General features: G+C 38.4%; 2 protein-coding genes across 3 annotated transcripts; one reads left to right on the top strand and one right to left on the bottom strand.

Annotated features, from left to right (window-relative positions):
• Positions 1–986: 986 nt before the first annotated feature.
• Positions 987–6,533, bottom strand: LOC131301626 (uncharacterized). 2 transcript variants are annotated; one of them, XM_058327999.1, is made up of 7 exons: positions 6,282–6,533; positions 5,809–6,247; positions 3,794–3,922; positions 3,589–3,709; positions 3,410–3,491; positions 1,977–2,130; positions 987–1,454 (listed from the first exon to the last, which is right to left on the bottom strand). In XM_058327999.1, the coding sequence occupies exons 2-7, from the start codon at positions 6,109–6,111 to the stop codon at positions 1,329–1,331; spliced, it is 915 nt and encodes a 304-aa protein (XP_058183982.1). In that variant the 5' UTR covers positions 6,112–6,247; positions 6,282–6,533; the 3' UTR covers positions 987–1,328. The 2 variants fall into 2 exon arrangements, with proteins under 2 accessions (XP_058183982.1, XP_058183981.1); XM_058327998.1 differs by having other exon boundaries at positions 5,809–6,533.
• Positions 6,534–10,336: 3,803 nt separating this feature from the next.
• LOC131301628 (PHD finger protein ALFIN-LIKE 2-like) lies at positions 10,337–15,227 on the top strand. The gene is made up of 5 exons (XM_058328003.1): positions 10,337–10,605; positions 10,703–10,735; positions 11,056–11,278; positions 14,431–14,551; positions 14,645–15,227. The coding sequence occupies exons 1-5, from the start codon at positions 10,506–10,508 to the stop codon at positions 14,894–14,896; spliced, it is 729 nt and encodes a 242-aa protein (XP_058183986.1). The 5' UTR covers positions 10,337–10,505; the 3' UTR covers positions 14,897–15,227.
• The last annotated feature ends 596 nt before the right edge of the window (positions 15,228–15,823 follow it).

A 15,823-nucleotide genomic window follows, 5' to 3' on the forward strand; every position in this document is an offset into this window, starting at 1 on the left:
TCTCTTGGCCCTCTTACTTTCCTTTGACTGGATTTGCTATATGTCACTGTAACGACTCTTTTCAGTTGACCTATTTACTATTAATCTAATCACACAACTCAAAAGGTTAACCTCAAATTATACAATAGCTGCTTGTGAATCCTTATATACAACTTCGTTCCTATATTTCCCACCTATGTGGGACTAAGTTGGGGTCTCACATCCTTATTGCCAAACCGTTAAACCTATGGATGAATTTGTCTTTGGAACTAAAAAGATAAAAAATCAAACGTGCTACCGGTCTACCTGAGGGAGAGCATAAAACAAAAAAATTAGACTTGCTACCGGGCTGCGTGAGGGGGAGCGTGAGATTTTTTTCTATATCCCTCACCTAAACCATCCAAGCTTTGGTTGATGTAATCTATTAGTTATTCCACCAAGCCAATTGGTTTTTCTGTTGGAACTCTCCAAAAAATCTGTCATAGTATCAGCCCAAGTCAATTTCCTCACCTCGTCGATCCATACCTTCGCTTTATCATCCATTTTGGAGGGAATTCTCATTTGGCTGCTAAAACCGATACGTTTACCACAAGAAGCAGCTGAAAGAGAGCCAAAATTTTGATATGAATTTTTTGTCATGAAAATAAATTTTGATACGAAATTTGTCATGAAAATTTGGATAGAATATCGGCATTATGTAAGCATGGGACCAAAATCTGGAATTTTGCATCTTCGAACATAAACATTCTAAAACTTGGAACATTCCGGATTTTAGATTGGTTGCATCTCCAGGCCCTGCTACGATTCATATGCAAATCTGAAAGCTAAATTTGTTTTGTTTTTTTGCCCACAAGCTGCAGTGTTAAGATCAGCTAGCTGCATAGATACTCCTCAGATTTGCGCGAGACTCTGAGATGGGTCCTGCACAACCCGGTTAACAGTTGGTGTACATCAAATGCATAACCATCAAAGCTTTTTGAAAAGAAATTAGGCTGAAATCAGACAAAGAAGCTCAAATCTTTCTCGGAAAGAAACACATTAATACATTTTCAAATAGTACAAGGTAAGTTGTGCCTTGTCCATACCGAGCAAAGAATAACTTACATGAAGGAATGTTGCACACCGGCATATAAACAGAGTTACATGAGAATGAGAGTTTCAACAAATTCTACGTACCAAATACCAGAAACCATTGACATACTTAATTGATGCAGCAGGTGATGCTTTGCATTGAGAATCGAAAACGTGGCTTTTGCACCAACTGCTCCCGTGTACAAAATGATGCTATACAAAGACCCGTTAAAGAAGAATCAACCTATGATTATCGACATTCCTGATCCTATTTTTTTCTAACCAGAGCAAGGAATTCCATGCTTTTGAAACCATTCAGGCATGTGGAACTTCTCGTAAAGAACGGGTCTCACGTCATTGTGCTGAGAGAGGTGTTGGAGGAGCGGAAGGAGGACTTCCAGAAGCTGATTGAACCACCAAACAATGAAAGTCATTCAGAGGAACAAATAAATGACCAAACATCATTAGGGAAGAACCCTAAAGCCTCGTTCAATTGTCCAGAAAGGAAAATAGAATTCCCATGTCTTTTTAGTAGTTCAGTTACCCCGAAAACTGAAAGTCCGCATGTTTTCATTTCTAGTAGGATAAACTTTTCTCCAAAACTCGTCCCGCAAAAGTTACAAGATTTCACGTCATTGGAATCTCAGAGAAGTTTTCTTGCAAAATTCCACTATCAAAAGTACACACAAATAAGTTTCCTTTTTCCTTCCAATACAGTACAGCAGTTTTCAGTGGGAACAAATTTCCCACACAAAATGGCTAGTTCAGTTGGTTAAAATCCTTGTTCCTCACTAGGAGGGTCAAGGGTTTGAATCCTGGCCACAGGCAACGACTTCCAAATGTTTGACGAGGAAAAAATTCTCACACATTCTTGACAACCGAACGAAGCTTAAATATAGGTGGAGATATTTCTTAGTCGTTAGTACCTGCTCATCATGTGGTTGTCCAGCAGAGAATGGTATACAAGGGATTCCATTCATTGGTTGCAATAAGAAACTGAATGGGTTGTTATCGACTATTACTGTTCGGCAGAGATCCTTTGACAGGCAAGACAGATCTTTCACATGTTCTCGATATTCCCTGAAATTAAAGAGCACGTTTCACCGCACGAAACAACTTATAATGATTAGTGGGAAATCATAGAAATGGACACTTCAAGCGTATTGAACCAACCATGTCGAAACATGACATGATGGGGTTTTAAGTACATTCATATAGTGAACTTGAATTACCATGAATGTCTATTTAGTTGCCTATTTGGTAGACTTCTTTTAAAACATGTTTGTCTCCTTTCAAGAGAGCAACTCTATTTGTCTATATTTCAATATTATTTTTCAGAAAGACCAAAATTGACCTCCAAACTTCCAAATTAAGTATATGTGAATAATCTCACTGCTTAAGCTCCATCAATATTAGGAGAAACCAGCAGTGACCACTAAGAACTAATCTCTCTCAAACAGCAGCATATTACATAACTGAGTTGCTAATCACCATCCAGAAACATTAGTCCTAAGACTTGCATTTGTAAATGCAAATAAAAACACTCACCGATCAGCCAAGACCATTCACCGCGTCATGAGCGGTGCAGTTGATTTTGGTGTGGGCCGGGGTCTATTTGATGCTAACCCGTGCGGGGGACAAAGTCTACTTGTTAACAGCAATCTCAGTTCCAGTTTTGACCTTAAACAGTATGTTCCGTTTATAGACTCATCCATTTTATGTTCTTTGCTTCTATTCTTTGTAGAAGTATGGATATTTCCCGAGTTTCACTACCTATCATAATTAGAAAATTTTCGAACGAATTTCCTGCACTTGGACAAATGGAATAATGCAGGATGATCCAAGAGATACCAATCGTGTCATGGTTTACCAATATAACCTTTTTTTTTCTTCTGATAAGTATGGTTCGCTGATATAACATGACACAATTCAAAGGTAGATGGCCCCTTATCCTTATGCAGGACCAGAAGGTCTCGAAACATTCCAAGAGCACTACTGATTTCAACCTCTACAAAAGGCACACATGTAATCCTAATTTCTTGGGCTATGAATCTGTAAATTTGACATGCTCTAAGATTGACTAATTTTGCTACAGAAACCAACAATAGTGCCTCATACTAACCTGAGATGTCCTTTCAGTGCCTCACATGGCAAATTAAAAAGAGAAACGAAAGGAAATGCAGAGAAAACATAAACACTGTTTTTTTTTAAGAAACATACATAAAATGCAACACTTTACACATAAAAAAGAAGAGGTGTCTTCGTCACAAGCTTTGGTTTAGATAATAGTAAACAAAGTATGAATGTGAAAAAAACAGACAAAGCTAGAAGGTTGTATTTTAAGAACAGCAGTACTTACGTGCTACTTGTTGAAGGCCGATACAGTCTACGATAAAATCTATTCTCAACGTCTATTCTATCAACAAGTGGTCTGGCATAACCTGACGATGCAAAGAAAATAACATTTTCAAGACAATGAACAAGGGTTCAGGCAGAAAGGAGGAAAATTTCAGTTAGAAAGGTAAAGCAAAAACAAACCTTCAAGACCTGCGGTAAATAACACAAGATCTGCAAATCCACTGAGTTGTTCTAAAAAATCTCGTAATCCAGGACGTTCAAAAACGGTAACATAGTTGATTTTGGGCTTGCCTTCACATTCCTTGAACCCAAAATTTAGTTAAGACAAAAAATAAATAAATTGTCCAATAACCCATAGAACAAGAACCAGAAATATGTAATACACCTTGTCCGAAGATACGCATTCCAGCTCAAACCACTTCAACCCAGCTTCTATAGCTTGATTACGAACAATGGCAGGTAAACTTGATGTTTCATAAGCACAGACTAAAGTCTCATCCAAATCAAGAACCACCTGCATGCACAGTTGCATGAGTCAGACTTTAAATATATTCAGCAGTGAGATGCTGTGTAACAGCAGGGTCACAGGGTGACTGTAACAGCAGTAGACTAGTAGTATAACTAATTTACTACTACTGATGAAGCAAAAGACAAATAACACCTCTCACTATTTCCATATCTTACCCCCGCTAATGTACCGAGGTGTTACGCTGACAAACAGCTGTCCTAATCCTAAACAGTCATTTCCCACATCTATGCGATAGATGATGATATGGTCGCTGTGCCTTAACAATAGGTCACCAAACTCATTGTTTTCTTTTTCTACTTCCAAAGTAAAATTCTGAATAGCATCTCCTTTTCTGTCCAACCGAACAGGAGTAATTCTGTTGGTTCTCTTCCTTTTTATGTACCTGAGCTGAAGCTATGTAACTAATTTGACTAAGGAAAAAATAAAACACAGCAAAGAGTGATGCTAACTTGACAGAGGCAGTTTCTATGTGGCATTGGACATTCTAAGTTATCTAGATATAATCTAAACTTACTATCAGTCAGACAGTATTATCCGGAAAAAGCTCCAAGGCACATGGACAGACAAACTTGACAAACGTTCTCAAATTAAACAGCTTCTAATTTAGTCTCAGCTCTTTGGTTACTGCTAAAAAAGCTTGTAGCCTGTAAACGTAATCATGCCAAACAGTTCTCTGAAGTATGAATCTTCAACTACATTTCGCTTCAACAACAAAAATTGGAATAAAACACAAAGCAAGGTTTGGTGGAGGACTTGCATTCCATTGATGCTTAACTGTCGACTGAGCTCTAAGTATCTAATTCTGATCAAACTACAGGTCAAAATTCCCCCAATAAGTGTCTAAGCTAATTGACCCAATTCGCATGCAAAAACACGCTAGCTTCATCATTGACTCGGCAAAAAGTCAATGTTCTAAAACAAGGAATTAATTGGATCACCGATTAATCGTTGGCGAGGCCTATCCGATCAGTGTTCTAAAACAAGGGATTAATTGGCGATTAATCGTGGGCAAAGCATATCCGATTAGGTCCGACTAACGATTAATCACCGATTACTAATTAATATGCACCGATTAATCGCTCGAAGGTGGCTGACCACCCGACTAGCGCCGAGTGACTTTTAGAACATTGTATCCGATTAAGTCCGACTAACGATTAATCGCCGAGACCGCCCGACTAGCGCCTAGCAATTTTTAGAACATTGACAAAAACTGACCAAATCCAACTTTGGGTCATAGGATTGGAGCTCATCTTTTTGGCCTATCTTTCACCAAACCCAATGATAGAACTGGTGAAAATCGGAGGTACCAAACCAAACCAAACCAACCCAAAACTGAGCGAATTAGCAGTTCCAGGTCAGTTCTGGGTCAAATCAAGTAACAGTGATTGAAGGGATGGGATCAGAAGCTCCTGATTCATATATTTACCTGGCCCGCGACTGAAAGTCTTTGACTGTTAGAAAAAGGATGAGGCAGTTTGATCGTTGGAGCCTTACCCAATTCTAAATGAAGAATGTGAAAACTACAGGTGAAAAATACGATGAAGTACAAAAGAACAGTACACGGGGCACACCGCTGAAAGATTCTAACAACTGAGAAATGAAGAACAAGCGTTAGTAACAAAAGTATACGGACTTCTCGATGACCGTACTGGCGGCAGATTGGGACCATTGGGTATTGCCACAATCAAGAGAACGGCCACCTTATCCCGATAATACGCTTGGCAATATTGGACGACACATTTTTCTTTTTTGCTGCAGCTGTCTTTTGAATTAAGCAGCCTTCCGTTTTCTATTCGAACTATCCGTTTTCTACTAGCCAAGCACGCACATGGATTGAATAATAACTGGAGAAAGCGTCAAAGGAAACTTACCGTAAGCCTCTTCATCTCCCGAGAACCATCGTGGTCGTCGTCGACAGCGGCGCTGATCTCGACGGCCGCGGCCGCCGGGTCCTGAAACTCCGGCGAGTCAGCGACGGGCAAGGGCTTGAAATCAGGGGAGAGGACGGAGCGGGCCCCGCCAAGGCCGACGTAGGAGAGGACTTGGGGCGTACCCCTGAGGATCTGAAGGAAGATCTGGAAGAACAAGGCCAGCCAGTTCAACAGTGATTTCCACAGCTGTAAACTCCTCGGCGGCGGCGCGTAGACTTCACCTGCTTGAGGTAGCTCCCCCATGACCCTTCCCCGAGGAAGTTCTATATTGCGCCTGGGATGCGCACCGCCCTTAACCTGTCACAACCCTCTCTGAAAGGAAAAAAAGGTCGCCTTTTAACTGCTTATTCTCTGTTCAATAAGAAGAAGAACATTCTTCCTCACAAGTCACAAGTATTGAAGAAAGCACTTACCCAAAAAAAAAGTATTGAAGAAAGTCCAATCAAAGCAGACCCTCTCTCTCTCTCTACTATTGTAGTAGTAGTTGTATATTGGTTTCTCTCTCTGGAATTGATTGTTTTTTGTGCAAGTGTTGGGGAGTGGAGATTTGGGTCCGGTTTGGAGGGAGTGGATTGAATCGGCTGTGGAGGGGATTGGGCAAGGGAAAGAGCGAGAAAGCGGAAGAAAAGAGGGAAGCTTCTCAAATTCTTTGTTCATCAGAGGATTTTGTTTTACTTTTCTGAAATGGAAAAATAACGCTTTGCCCCCGCTTGAATTTTAGTTTTCCAAGTTATGCCTCCATTATTGCACCATTCTACACGAGTGAATAAGGCAAGTGCTAATAACTTGGAAAAATTTCTTTTATATTCCTTCGATTTTGATCAAAAAATCATTTTGGTCCTTCACTTTTCAATTTCGGCATAAAAATACTTCGACTTTTCAATTAAGGCTGGGTTCTGCTAAGATTTTTTTGTGTTTTTTTTTTTTTTGAGAATTTTGTTAATATTTAATTTCTTTTTTTGCAATTTTTAGTTTTGTGTCAAATTTTTGTGGGTTATTGATACATCTCGACAAGAGAAATTGAAAAACCCAAAAAGTTTTATTAAGCGTCAAACTTTTGTGAGTTATTGATTTATCTCGACAAGAGGAATTGAAAAATAGTAAAACAAATTGGATTTTTCGAACTTTTAGGCGAGATGAATCAATAATTTATAAAAAATTTGATGCAAAACTAACGAGCGCGAAAAAAAAAATGAATATAGACAAATCATGAAAAAGCTCCAAAAACCTTAGCAGAACTTAGCCTAGTTTTTGTTAATGTCAAATTTGAATGAGTAAAAATTTGTGTACCTTACCCATTACTTTATGCACTCTAAAACTCTATATTTATGGCATTTTTTATCTTGCATTTTTAATTATGACTCATTAGAAGTTGTGCATGTGTTTCTCCATTTCAATGTACCCTTAAGCATGTTCCCAAAATTTCTTTACATGGTTATAGTTTTACTAGAATGAATGGAGGGTGAAATTGCAACATACTAATTGTTGATCACATTTGTTTGGAGAAATAATTCAAAACGGAAAAGAAAAGATGGAGAGGAAGGAGGATTGGAAACAAAGTATATAGAATAAAACAAAGATGTATCCATCAGCCTATCAATCAAATTACTTTAAAACAGTCAACAAAATGAGGCATGCAGACTTGAATCAAGTTTTGGCGTGTTCGAGTTTTTTTTTTTTTTTTATCTGCGTGTGTTCAAGTTCGATTCATTCAAATCGAGTCAAATCAGAGATCAAAATACATACTCCCTCCGTCCCAAAATGATTGTCCGGTCCGCAAAACGGAGTGATAAAAATAATGCAATTTTTTCAAAAAAATATTCAAACTTTTTTCACAAATTAAAAATACTCATTGATATCTAGTAAGTTGTTAAAAAACTTTTGATTTTTTCTTGCAAAAATTGTATTATTTTTAACATCCCGTTTTGCGGACCGGACAAACATTTTGGGACGGAGGGAGTATAATTTTTCATCTTATTTGCCTAATCATAATTAACAACCACTCCAAGTAATATAGACGCTTTCTTATACCTATATGGTTATGCTATTTACAACGTACTAGGTTGTCAACAAGAAGAATATAAAACAAAAATAATTCGTGATCCAATTTTAACATTTTTTAAGGCACATTAATACATGAAAAACAAACATATAGAGCGAGGGTTATTTTCTCATTTTTTTTGTTGGTTTGCGATCATTTGCTTGTTCTTTTTTCTTTTGTGGATATTTTCTCTCCTGTTTCTTGCCGTAAGTTTTTCTCCCGACTGGGTTTCTCCCAGTTGGGTTGTTTCTTGTTTCTGCAGGAAAAGGTTTTGTTGGTTTGGGTTATAGTTTGTGAGATGAATTCCCGCCATCGCGGTTATTTGATCATTTGTCTAAGGGTAAGTTTTCATCTTAATGTACTCTTTGGTTTGAGTTATATATATATATATATATATATATATATATATATATATATTCATAAAAAACTGTGATATTATTTTTTTGTTCTTTTATTGCATTATTGAAAATCATTTGGCAATTTTTGGTTTAAAAAACAGTTTTTTGTTGAGGATGGAACATTTGACCAGGTCTTCAACTTGTCCTATATATATATACATATATATATATATATATATATATATATATATATATATATATATATTCATAAAAAACTGTGATATTATTTTTTTGTTCTTTTATTGCATTATTGAAAATCATTTGGCAATTTTTGGTTTAAAAAACAGTTTTTTGTTGAGGATGGAACATTTGACCAGGTCTTCAACTTGTCCTTGGGTTCGAGCTAGGCTACTAAGGCTAGCATCCGCTGCATCCGAGGCTTTTTGGAAAAAAAAAAAGGAAAAAGGAAAACAAGCTACGCATCCTGTCGCTTACAAAAACAATAGAGGAACATCTGTCTTGTGCAGTCAACTGCAGTACCTTGCTTTGTTAACAGCCTGTTTCGCCCTGGCAATAGTAATATTATCCAACATTTCTTTCCCTATTTTTAAGGTTTTGCTAACCTCGGCAGGGTGTGTATGGCGGCCAATCCGGCTGTTTATTTTGGCACCGACGGCTCAAATTTAACCCGAGAGCTTCTATTGACCCGAACTATCCATTGTTGGGATTAAAATTATAGTCGTTCATTGCTAAGATAGATGATCCGGATCTGCACTACAAGACTTGTAGGGCTCCCCGCCCAACAGGATCCTTGGGTCCCTATAGATCCCTGGTCCCAGTAATATGCAAATAATATTAGGCACAAGTTTAAATATCAATAATCAATACATATCTCATCAATATTGATATTTATCACTATTATCGATATATTTATCTCAAATATCAATGCGCATTTTACATATTATCTTTCACTCTAAGGGCTGAGGTTAATACTCCCTTTATCCCTATTTAATTGTTTACTACGATTTTACGTGCATTTTCAAAGGCTTATATGTCTCAATTTGTATTGCTAAAAATATGTAATATGAATCTTGTTTGATAGATCTCATTTTTTTCTATAAGACAATAATTTCAAAAATATATAACATAATATATATTGAGAGATATAAGTCGTTGAAAATTCACACAAAACCGTAGTGGATAATTAAATAGGGATGGATGAGATATTTTTATTATTTTATTGTAAGAAATGCTAACCTCTGCTTTTAAAGTGAAGGATAATGGATAAAATATGCATTGATATTTGCAAAAATGTATTGATATTCATAAAATTTTATAAACATCTACAAAATATGTATTGATATCCGAATTTGTTTGAAATTATTTGTATAATAACTAAGCGGTTGTTAGCAAAATTATTATTCTCGTCAATTTCCGTTTTCGGGAAACAAAACCCAAAACCTGTCGATCTCAGTACTGCTACCGACGCAGCAATCAGTAAAGCTAAAGGTACAACAGGATGTGTACAGCAGCGCACAGACCGTTTTTGCGCTCGTCTCGGGCTTTACAAAAATGATCGGAACCGCTCATTTTGTTCAAAATAATTCGTTTAGGGTCCCTGTAAAAAATCATCTTAATCCGATATCGGAAAGGGTGTTTACGAATCATCCAATTTCGCTTCAAAATTTAGCGCGGTTGTTGTACACAACCTGCTATACTTGTAGCAGTGTTTCACAGCAATAATACACAGATATCATGCACAGATCTCATGTACCCAAACAAACAATCCGAACTGTTCATTAAATATAAAGTATTTTTTCAATGGATTTCAAAAAAATTTAGCTCAATACAATAACTTTAGATGCTCGATTCAATCATTTAACTTTTCAATTGGATGTCACGATAATGAAAATTTAGATGATTGAATCGATTATTTAAAGTTAACTTATTGAGCTAATTTTTTTCAAAATTCCTTAAAAAAATAATTTACATTTAATGAACGGTTTGAATCATTTGTGTGGAATTGATAGTGGGCCCCATACCAGTTCTGTGTACGATATGTGTCTAAAAAGTATGTGTCAACAGACTTTCCGGTAACTAAAATCTAACGGCCCCAGTTGTCGATCCAAACCGACTGGGAACCAACCTCACTCTCTCTCCCCCGTCGATGCGCACAGAACTTCAGCTTCCGATCGGTCTCTGAATCCCCCTTCTTCGCACCTCGTATCCGATCCCCTTCTCGCGCTTCACTGGGGCCCATGGAAATGCCTTCGATCTCTTCCAGTCCCCGCACCGTCGAAGAGATCTTCAAAGACTACAGCGCTCGTCGCGCCGGCGTCGTCCGCGCCCTCACTGACGGTACACCTTTATACATATATATACACTTGTACACATACATAGAACCCTAGTTATCTGTATTCCACTTGATTCTAACTTCTCTTTCTCTCTCCATCAGATGTCGACGAGTTCTACTTACTTTGCGATCCAGGTTGGTTGATCTCTTATTCCCCACTCTTTTCCTCTAATTTACTCCATCCGTTCCGAAATGTTAGTCCACTAAGGGAAGAAGTGTAATTTTCGGATAAAAATAAACTAATTCCGAGCATAATTTTTGAAATTTATTCGGTGTTAAGGAACTCAGAGAAGTCTTGTAGCGGAAGTACTTTATTTTTTGAGTAAAAAATTGCACGTCTATTCGTAGTAGACTTACATTTTGGGACGTAGGAAGTAGTGTTTATGTACTGCTTACTTTGATTTGGATTTGAGTTGAGTTTTTGTTTTGTGGGTGTGGTGATTTTGTATCTGTAGAGAAGGAGAACCTGTGTTTGTACGGACACGCGAATGAGTCGTGGGAAGTGACGCTGCCGGCGGAGGAAGTTCCGCCGGAGCTTCCTGAGCCGGCGTTGGGGATCAATTTTGCAAGGGATGGGATGAAGCGGAGGGACTGGCTGTCGCTGGTGGCTGTGCATACTGACTCTTGGTTGCTCTCTGTTGCTTTCTATTTTGGGGCTCGCCTTAATCGCAATGAGAGGTATAATTGTTATTGCCACTCTTGTGTTTATTCAGTCCATACCAGTTACAATTATTTTCTTAATGTTGGGTGGATAAATGTTCATGCTTACATTGAGGGTGGGATTGCTTTTAAGTGTTGGTCAATGTTTGTTAGTTTCAGAGTGAATGGGTGCTCAAATAGATATGGTAAAGTGTATAGAGATACAAAAAAGTATCATATCTCAACGCCTCTCTCTCCCACTTTCTATGTCCATGCTAAATGCCTCATTGCAGATAACTTACCAGTGAGTGTCCGACTGCTTTAGCCATTGACTTAGTGGATCCAATTGAGCAAATTAAGAGCAATTCCCTCGCCAAACTAACGACATCTGACCAGAACATGCTTCTTAACATCTCCACTAGGGTTACTGTCTTTTTGTGGCTACATGCAGTTGTCAATGTCCTTGTCGAAAAAGTCTGTGCCTTGCTATTGTCCTAACTGCTCAATCTCGATATAAAGTGACTCAAGACTGCTATTTCAGTTCCATGTTGACTTTGTTATGTTTTCTTGAACTCGTGTCTTGCTATTTGCATTCGGAGTTTAGCGTTGCTTGGTGCTTTACACTACTATTTTTTTTCTGTAATTACTATTGTTGAGAATAGTGACAAATCAACAAACGTATAATGAAGAAGAGAAAACTAGAACACAAGATGACAAGACACATAGATTTTTACGTGGATTCCCAACTGTGTAGTTGAGTACATTCAAGGCTCACACCGGTTCAACTGTGTAATCCAGATGAAGAGAGTAGAGAGTAAAAGTTACATTGGCTGCTATAACCTAGGGTCTACATCACCCATTACCGTAATAGGTCAAACCCCAAACTGTCAACGAACCGCAACCCAAATTGGAATCATGCTTCATAAGCCCAACAACTATTGTGGGACCTGTATAATTGTCTGGGGGATTAGGTGTGCATTTGCAGTTGTACGCAGCTTACTTTATACCAAGCTGCAACTTGGTAATGTGATCTTTTGTGATTTCCAAAAAGCATTCTACTATGTGAGGAATGGCGAGAAAAGAAAGGAGAATAGTTTCTCACCAAATTGGACCCTACTTTGTGAGGAATGGTGAGAAACACAATGAACCTTGTTATATAAGTAGCCTCTCTCATTTCTCACCACTTCTCACTTCTTTTTCATTCAAACAATTGGCATAAGATTATCATTTCAACTCTTTTCTCATCAAACCCTCCATCCAAAGGGGCAGCTAGTACATGTGCAAAGGGTAAACTATTGGCTTAGACTATATAACAAATTTCAGGTTATCGCATTCTTTACAGAAAAAATAACATACCTATTCCTTAAAAGGAGAGAACTGAGAAGAGGCTCTGAAGGAAGTTGTGAGGAAGTTGGTGGCAAAACTTTGTTTTTGATCTGGATACATAAGTTCTTATATGGTGTTTTAGTTGAACAATTGGTTAACTTGCATTGTGGCTGGATTTGTTAGCATGCCCATCTGGCTGTTGCAGTGGCTGGTTAGTCCGGCAATTGTGGCTAGTTAGAAACCTTAGGTGGTGCCATATCCGTTATGTGCTACCACCTTCACATCTTCCAAAGCCTAGCCCAATATGCCACGAGGCATAATGTCTTACCTGCATTGGATACCAATTTTCAAAGTAAGCCCATCTGGTAGCCAAGGAGGCCTTTTTCAGTTCATCTTTTGACCTTACCTTGAGGATGCCAGATTGAACTAACGGCACTGGGCTTGGAAGTATCAAGGGATCCCTACTTCTGCCACTGTTTTTTCATTTTTCAGACTTGTTGCAATTTGTGGAGTGCTAATGTTTGACGCTCCAACATGTGTATATGTTTGCTATTAACTTTTGCTTTGTGACAACTGACATGCTTGTCTTCCCTTGGATTTGTGGGTTGAGTTGGGCTTGGTAAAAGATAATTGTCAAGAAATAGCTTCTCAGGGCTTTCTATTTTGAAGCAAACCTCTTCGACTCTTGTAGAGCTATGCTTTCATTTCTCAGATGCGGTTTAACTAATTGAAGGCCTAAGAGACTTCGTCCATTTTACATGAGGAGTGTGGGGACACTGGGATCTACTGGCACAACGTGAAAGTTATGGCTGGGAAAATGAAACCACTTTGGAATAAATGGAATAAGCCTCTTAATAGAAAGAAGTGAAGAATTGCAACGTGAAATATTGAGAATGAAGAACACAAGGGTGTGCAAAATAACAAGTGACGATGCCCGGCTGCCCTGTTAGTAATGGTACATAAATAAATAAAGGAACTGATGACCTAGATGGTATGATCTACATTGATGGACACCTTGGGTGGGAAGAACTGTGACGTGGTAGGTTAAGTGCAGAGGTGCTACGAACTAAAAGTTGATAACAAGCAATACTTTGAGATGCTTTTTGGAAATGGAATGGGCAGGGAGAATTCACAGGTTGTGTGTTGTTTGAACTGGATCCATCCTTTAGTTTGTTTCAACTTCAAATCAGTAAACCAAGAACTTATAATACTTCCTAAGTCGCTGTTAGAGACCCATGACATTTGACTCGAGGAAGGTGTCTAGGACCTATTTGGGTGGCATCTAATATGACTATTTCATAGCTTCCCTTCTAGTTGTTTCATTATGATCTGCCCTAATAGGTATAGTTCATTCCTCTGTTCCTGAGACCCTTCCGATATAAGAGACTGGAGTTTGTTAGGTGGACCCAACAGCGTGTATTAAGCTATCATACAAACTACAAAAGCATCATGAGTAAAGAAAGGGGTTGAGGTAGACATCTAGAGAAAGCTTGACTGAAACCCCTCAATTGAGGTTATGCTTTGACCGATCACTTCAAGCATGCTGTTTTCGTTTGAACAACATGGGTCCATGCTCAGGGCAGTGGGACATTGCTTCCTAAAACTGGTTTCACCCCTGCCAAACATCTCATAGGGAAATAAGCCACAGTCTTCTCCTACCTGCTGTTTTTTTTTTAAATTTTTTGTGCAAGAGTCAAGGCATGTAGATATCCACCTGCGGGCCCTTGCTTTGACTTCTAACGACGCTGATTTTATGCAATGTGTCTTTTTCTTAAATGGGTATATGTATAACTCATACTGCAACTTGAATCATTTTTCCTTGGGAGTCCATTATGAAACTAACATTTGTACATTTCACTTAACAGGAAGCGTCTATTTAGCCTGATAAATGATCTGCCTACTGTATTCGAAGTTGTGACAGAGAGGAAGCCAGTAAAGGACAAGCCCAGTATGGATAGCAGTAGCAAATCCAGAATCTCCACTAAGGTGAACTGTTGAATTTCTTGAGACACATTTTCTGTTTTGTATCTTCCGAACATGCTTGAATTCTTGTTTTATAAATCCAACTTTGCAACACAGAGATCAAGTGACGGACAATCAAAACGCAGTCTGAAGCTCTACGATGAGAGTAACGAGGAGGATGAAGATGAGCATGGTGAAACCCTTTGTGGGAGCTGTGGGGGAAATTACAGTGCTGATGAGTTCTGGATAGGCTGTGACATTTGTGAGAAGTGGTTCCATGGGAAATGCGTGAAAATAACACCGGCCAAGGCGGAAAACATCAAGCAGTACAAATGCCCCTCTTGCAGCACAAAGAAGAGCAAGCCATAGAAGAAGAGGCTGAAAATAACCCTTTGTTTGTAACTTCATATAGTCGCTTCAAAGGTCAAAGTTAGGTCCCTGCTTGTATGTTTCTGTATAAGATGGATGTTTTCATGTTGGTTTCAACTTTCAGTCGGAAAGAGTTCTAGTTCGTAGTTGTTTAGGACCTTGTATCTAACTATGAGTCATGTTGTCGATGCCGTTTGATCATTTTGTTCCGAATGGGTTCGTAGTTGTCTGTTCAGGACCTTGTATCTTAGGTTTAGTTCCCATTGCTTATTTGCTCATTTTCTCGGGATCTTTTTGTTTTCAATGAGCATTTTTTCATACCTGAGTCAAATATTGCATACTTTTCCTCTTGTAGCACAAAGAAGATCGCCGTAGAAGAGGCTGAAAAAAACCTTGTTTTGTAGATTAATGAGCTAGTAGAGCTACGATGATCTCTTTGAAGGTCGAAGTTAGGGTTATGTCGCCCTTACGGAAGACAGACACCGCTGTTTGTGTGTTTCTGTGTTGATGCCATTTGATTCATCTTGTTTCAGGGTTATGTGGATTGCCTGCGAATCGGGTTGTCCATCAGACAGGGTTTTTAATGTTTTTGCAATGTATGGAAGGAGAATTTGTTCACAAACCTTACAGGAAAGGTGTTAGCGTTGGATTATGGTCTCCCCCATTTCTCTAATTTGTGTTAGTATTTTCCTGTTGCTTTTGTCGAACCAGTTCTCCCCTGCCTCGTTCTATTGCTCTCTACTAGCTACTGTTGTTAAGTGCTAACCACATGAGCATCAAGAGAACGAAATAGTGACATACTGATCACTTTCGCAAAGAATTACTCCCCCTCTGTTTCAAAATGATACTAATCCACTACAAGAACACGTGCAATTTTTTGATAAAAATATAAAATGCTTCTGTACATAATTTTTGAACATCAAATTA

This window comes from Rhododendron vialii, chromosome 9a, assembly GCF_030253575.1.
Source record: "Rhododendron vialii isolate Sample 1 chromosome 9a, ASM3025357v1".
In the NCBI taxonomy this organism is placed as follows: Eukaryota; Viridiplantae; Streptophyta; class Magnoliopsida; order Ericales; family Ericaceae; genus Rhododendron; species Rhododendron vialii.